This window comes from Silene latifolia, chromosome 1 (assembly GCF_048544455.1).
Source record: "Silene latifolia isolate original U9 population chromosome 1, ASM4854445v1, whole genome shotgun sequence".
NCBI lineage: Eukaryota > Viridiplantae > Streptophyta > Magnoliopsida > Caryophyllales > Caryophyllaceae > Silene > Silene latifolia.
The window spans coordinates 108002032-108008667 of record NC_133526.1 but is presented as its reverse complement, the minus strand read 5'-3'; the positions used below and the strand labels follow the sequence as shown (position 1 = coordinate 108008667).

Here is a 6636-nt window from a genome sequence, read left to right as displayed (position 1 = left end):
CTCCGCCACTTGATGAGGAAGTGGCTATTCCTTTTGTAGATGCATCCATTATATGATTTTGTGTGCTTAATGTTTGGATGTGTCGCCATTTTGGCAAGACCCACCTTGCCTTGCAAGAAGGCATCCTACCTCATGGTTGTCTTGTTGTGAGTTGAAGGGGCGGAGTGAGACCCGCTAATTGTCTCATATCGGCTATGTTATTAGGTTAGTTTAAATAATGGTCCTAGTCGTTGTCACCTCTTTACTCGGGACGAGCAAAGGTTCGGTTTGGGGATATTTGATGTGACCATAATTAGCGCATATTTAGCCCCCGAATTAGCCTTGTTCCCATGCTTTTTAGTGCATATTTGGGTCATTTATTATCTTTAGTTCTTTGTTTTGCATAATCTTTGAGATTTTGATCCTTTGGTAGGAAAGGAGTAAGAATCTTGCATTTTCATGGCAAAACGAGACTAAATTGATCGAATCCAATGACCAAGCATCAAGGAGAGACAAGATTAGAAGGCCTTTGCACATATTATAGTAGATGAGCAATGTTGAGAAAGGATCCTTGAGTCCCCAAGGAAATCCCCAAGAAATTTATGACGAAAAAGGGAAGAAAAGAAGAAGAAATCTTGCTGAGGCACAATCCGTGCGGATTGCCTACAATCCGGCCGTCCTCCACCTGCACAATCCGTGCGGTTTCACCACAAGACGCTCGGGTTTAGCCACCACAATCCGCCCGGATTCTCCTGAATCCGCCCGTGTTCAACCGCCAGAATCCGCCCGTCCCGACACAAAACCGCTCGGATTCCAGCACAGCGCGATTTCCTCTCCTCCAAGCTACAAATACAGAAGCCCTTCCTTCGAAAAATACCGGCTCCTCCCTGCTCAATCTAAAAAGTGTAATTACTAGTTTATCCCTTAGTTAACCCTAATGCATCCTCCTAATTTCCACTATAAATACCCCATTAGTCTAATTAGAAGAGTATGTTCTTCTTATCAATAATTAGAGTAGTTAATATCAATCAAATCTCTCTTTAGTTTTGTAATCAACAATTAATCAAGTTCTAATACAAGTTTTATTTTCTTAATCTCTCTTTTGTTCATCCTTTATTTTGGGTAATTGAAGATTATTTGGGTTATTATTGGGAGATTGACAACCTCTCAATCAAGTATCAAGTACTTCTTTTATCTTTGCTTTATTATTGGAATCATTAGTAGGTATAATTCTCTTAATCCCTTTTTAATTATTGTTAATTACTTTCATTTATTCATCATGTTTCATTTTGTTGGTATGATTGACAACCTTGCTAGCATGATCAACATGATAATGAGTGAGTAGTCTCTTAGCTAGGGTTAATGGGTGATTAGGGGAAACCAACATGGGGAATGATTCGTGCTTAAATTAATATGTTTTCATGTTTTATTTGCTTGCTTGTTTTGATCTCAACTCATGCACATGTTATGTTTGATGAAATGCGAGCCTATGAATCCTTGCATTTTTTACTCATCACCTATCTTTTCAATGAGACTTGTAAGACATAAACCAACTCGAGTCTCATTAGACCATGCATGTTGTTGAGTAGGGAAGATTAAGTCGACTTGTAGGTGTTGTACAATCTAATCGATTCGGCTCCGGGACCCAAACTTTCGTAGGATTGTAAGATATAACCCAACTCAATCCATCACAACAATAATTGCTTGCTTATAATTTGAGAACATGTTTGTATGATCAATTCCCATGATTCCCCTATGATCCCATGACACCCTAGTGCTTTTTATCAATTGTTTACAACCTTTTTAATTCATCTTGCTTGTTTATTTTCATCGCTATTTTAGTTAATGACCTTCTACATCAACCCAAATTGTGACACCCCTAAGACACCACTAGTTTCAATAGAAATCTCATTTCAATACCCGTCCCTTGGGATCCGACCTTTACTTGCCTCTTTACTAATTGTAGAGTTGTTTGTGAAGCTATAAATTGTGTTTTGATTCGGACGTGACCCAACGACCACACCTTTAATTGTGAACACGAAGCGGACCGATCAAAACGTAAACTACCCACTCGATCGAGTCAGACCCACTCGATCGAGACATGCAGACTCGTAAACACTACCCGCATGCTCTTACACAAACTTTCAGCTTTATAAATCTCATACAAAATGACAAACACAACATATATATGTATATAACTCTTGTACAACTCAAGCAAATCAACCTTCCTTCTATATTTCTAAAATGCCATATGGTAAATCAATTATCATGCTTTCAACCAACAACATATAAATAACATCATCACCATTTTCTCTACACATTCCCCATCCTCCACATACACACGTCCACCGATTCATACAACTTATTATTATATGAATACATAGCACACAAGGTAAACACATAGCGATCCCGACTCACATTCTATGGTGACCGGTTCAAAATTATACGACAAGTTCGCGACTTTAGGACGTCTCCCAAGTCTTTGCATTAGCTCCTACAACTTCTACCCTGTTTCATTTTAGTTTGACTCCCTACGTTCATTAGGTTCATTGGTTACAGGTTTCAAGATCGTCGCTCTGATACCACTTTGTGACACCCCCATACTCCAAGTGCCTTACCAGGACCACCCAGGTATATAAACGTCACCATCTCGGTTACCCGAGGCAATGATAATCAAAAGACAATAAAGAAATGTACTTTAAAAGTAAATATAGTTTAAGTCATTACAACTTAACTCCAAAACTGTTAAAAGAAAATACAACTGTTCTCAAATGTTAAACCAAGTAGCTAAAGAACAACGTTCGACATCGCGGAAGACATCTAAAACAGCTCGTGATGACCCAACCCAGCTATCCCATGCACATCAACCAAACCTGCTCAATAACAGCTCACCACCCCCGAATGGATCACCACAGTTTTTAAAACATTTAAACGGGGTAAGTATTATTTACATAAAAACAAACCACAACAAATCAAATGCAAAAACAGCTCAACACAGAACAAACCCCAGTCTCCATAATAAATCTCCACACAACTGACTACACACTAAAGTGTGTAGCCCTGCTAGAGTACCCATTGCAACAGATACTCCACACCGCTAGTGGGGGACCGCAGCCGTTCCCACCTAAGCCCCGCTCATCTCCATCGAGCGATAAACCCATGTTCATTAATGTGCACATCCCTCCTGTGACGGGTTCCACAGAAGGCGAATCAAGGGCGTGAAGCCACTCCCGCAAGTGACCCCACTCAGCCAGGGATGCACCCCGAAGATCACAGATAGTTATACAACAATCACCTTACACAATGAACAATTACCAAAACCAATTCCAATACGATAATTAATCAACAACAACAACCAACAATATAACCAACAATCGTCACAACCACCAACAATATACTTCAACAATAATCACAATTAAACCACCAAACACATCATATAATTAATACTGAGTAGGGAAACCCTACCTGGAATACAATCACAGAATCAGACGATCTAGCAGCTGTCTCAAAATCTCTCCTGTACGAATCCTCCTCCTATACATACATGCATACAATTACTACCTTAACCACATAATCATAAAAACCCCAAAATCCCCAAATTAGGGTTTAACCAATATTAACAAAACAATATAAAAGTTATATATAAAGCTTACCCTCGACGCAAGGATCACGAAGGTATAAAGAATGACGAAATCCGACACTTCTAGCTCCGGGATTTGCTAATAATGCGGCGAGGATGATTCAACGTAACTCCCAATCTTCTCTTGAAGGTTTTTAGGTTGTAAAAGTGTTTTGAGAAAAGTGACGAAAGCCTTATATACCATTCCCGCATTATTAACAAAACCCGTCAAATATCACCCGTAAAACCACTTACTCGATCGAGTAAGTCAGTTACTCGATCGAGTGCCCCTTACTCGATCGAGTGCCAAGCCTACTCGATCGAGTACCCTACAGGCAGACTACTGTTTCGTACACCAAAATTTACTTACTCGACAGAGTATGCCCCACTCGATAGAGTACCCAAAGACTCATAAAACCGTAGTATTACAATTGGGTTATTATTGGAGAATTGACAACTCTTCATCAATAAATCATGTTTTCTTCTATTATTCTTTTCTTTTCAATTGTTCATCTTAAGTTTGGTATAATCTCTTTACTCTTTTCTCTTTATTGTTTATTTTCCTCACTCTTTAATCATGTTTATACTTGTTGTGATGATTGACACCATTGATAATATGTCTTCCATGATAATGAGTGAGTAGTTACTTAACTAGGATTAGTGGGGGATTAGGGGAGTTAATCATGGGATAGATTTATGCTTAATGAGTTCATATGAATGCTTGCTTATTGTTTTTCAACTTATGCACATGTTATGTTTGATGAAATGCTAGACTATGAAACCTTGCATTTTTTACCCATCTCTTATCTATTCAACAAGGCTTGTAAGACATAAACCAACTCAAGCCTTGTTAGACCTTGCATATTGTTGAATAGGGAAAACCCAAGTCGACTTGAGGTGTTGTAAAGTCTTAACCGACTCGGCTCCGAGACGTAATATTTCCTAGGAATTGGCTTATCATGCATGTAGTTTTATAGGAAGAATTAAGTCGACTTGTAGGTATTGTAAAGTCATAAATAACTAGGCTCCAGGACCCAAATATTCTTATGAATTATATGACATGAACTAACTTAATTCCAACAATAATAAATTGCTTGCATCTATATAACTCATTTATACTATCTTACCATGATTCCCTTATGATCCCATGACATCCTAGTATCCTTTATTATTTGTTTGCATCTCTTAATTTATTGCTTGTTTTACTTTATTGCTTCTATTAGTTTAGAACACAACTACAAACCCAAACCAATTGTGACAACCCTAAGTGCAACTACAATTATTAGATTGAACAATTTGAGTACCCCCGTTCCGTGGATCGACCCCGACTTGCTTGCTATGCTAGTAGTTGAGTATAAGTGTGTTTGATGGCGTACAACGATACGCTCCATCAAGCTTGTAATATCTTGATCCTTGATTGAGGGCTTGATCATAATATAAACGCATCATACTTCCATCACAATTCCTTAATGCTTGTGATTAGTAAGTCCAATCTAAAAGACTAAACAAACAATTACGCGCAACGAGTATATAGAATATAAAGCACTCTTGACATCATCAAAACATAAACAAATATATCTATATGGTCCAACAAATTCCCCCTTCTTGATGATGGCAAGTCTCCTAAAAGTGTGACTAAGTATGTAGTTCCCCCTCAATATAATACCGTCATCTTTATAGATAAAGATCAACGCAAGATCAAACAATTATATACAAGACCAAAGGCTTTAAGGACTTTAAGAGACAATCAGTCTTGACAAGGAGCAAGCTTAGGCAAATATTAAATCATGTTCATTTCTTCCACCTCTTGACATCATCGAAAAGACGAGAATAGACATAAAACGACTAGAATGATATCAACCGAGGCAAGAAATATATATTAATCAAAGCATATATTATATTTTTTTTTTGGTAGAATGTGAATTATATTAATAATTATCAAAGAGGTTACACCATACAAAGATCAATTTTCACCATCCTACAAATTAAGAGCACTCCTAGAAACACCAAATTACTCAAACTAACTCAATCTTTTATCTCTAATCCACGCAATAGTACTATCCTTCTGTTGAACGAAGTCACTTCTTTGCAGTCTCCATCTGATAGCAGCCTGAACATGTTCAATTACTGCCTCAGGTCGTTTCATCACCATATTCGCCTTGCATTTGTTTCTAGCTTCCCATATGCAATACAATAACCCACTAATGGCAGCCATTACAATCATCTTCTTGCATAGAGACTTACATCTCCATTTGATAACCCAATAAACACAGTCACCCTGCCAATACACACCTAACCAGTGCTGTAAAAGATGTGCACACCTCTGACTGTAACAGCAATCAAAAAACAAGTGAGCCTGAGTTTCCTGCTGTGCACCACAGAGATAGTATATCCCATCAGTAATAACTCCAAACTTAATCAGTCTGTCCTGAGTCAGACATCTCTTCTTACCAAACAACCATGCCAAAAAATTGTGTTTAGGTAAGGATAACCTATTCCAAACAAATGGTTGCCAAGTGACCCTCTGCTGAGATCCCAGGAGCCACTCATAAACCTTCTGCACAGAATAGCCACATGCAGACCAACTATGAGCTGCAAAACCAGGCATCAGCTGATCTTTCACTTTGCACACTTGCCTCCAAACCCAACTTGTATTAGTATTAGGCTGATAAGTCCACCGATCACTATGCTTTATATAAATTTGATGCACCCATTTGACCTACAAATAGTCCTTCTTATTTGCCACCCACCAAGTGTATTTCCCAATAGAGGCCACATTCCAGAGAGGACAGTTAACTATCCCTAGCCCTCCTTTGTTTTTAGGCAAACAACATTGTTCCCACGCCACATAAGGGACTTTATGAAATTCAGCATTACCAGCCCATAAGTAGCTCCTGCAAACACTCTCCACTTTATGAATGACAGTCTTGGGCAATAAAAAGACTCTGGCCCAGTAACTATGAATCTGTGTAAGCACAGACTGAACTAGAAGCAAACGCCCTGCATAGCTAATATGTTTAGCACCCCATCCTCTAATT

General features: G+C 38.5%; 1 protein-coding gene across 1 annotated transcript; it reads right to left on the bottom strand.

The window, feature by feature from the left end:
* Nucleotides 1-5618: 5618 nt before the first annotated feature.
* Nucleotides 5619-6206, bottom strand: LOC141652569 (uncharacterized). Its single transcript, XM_074460095.1, has one exon. The coding sequence runs from the start codon at nt 6204-6206 to the stop codon at nt 5619-5621; it is 588 nt and encodes a 195-aa protein (XP_074316196.1).
* Nucleotides 6207-6636: the final 430 nt, after the last annotated feature.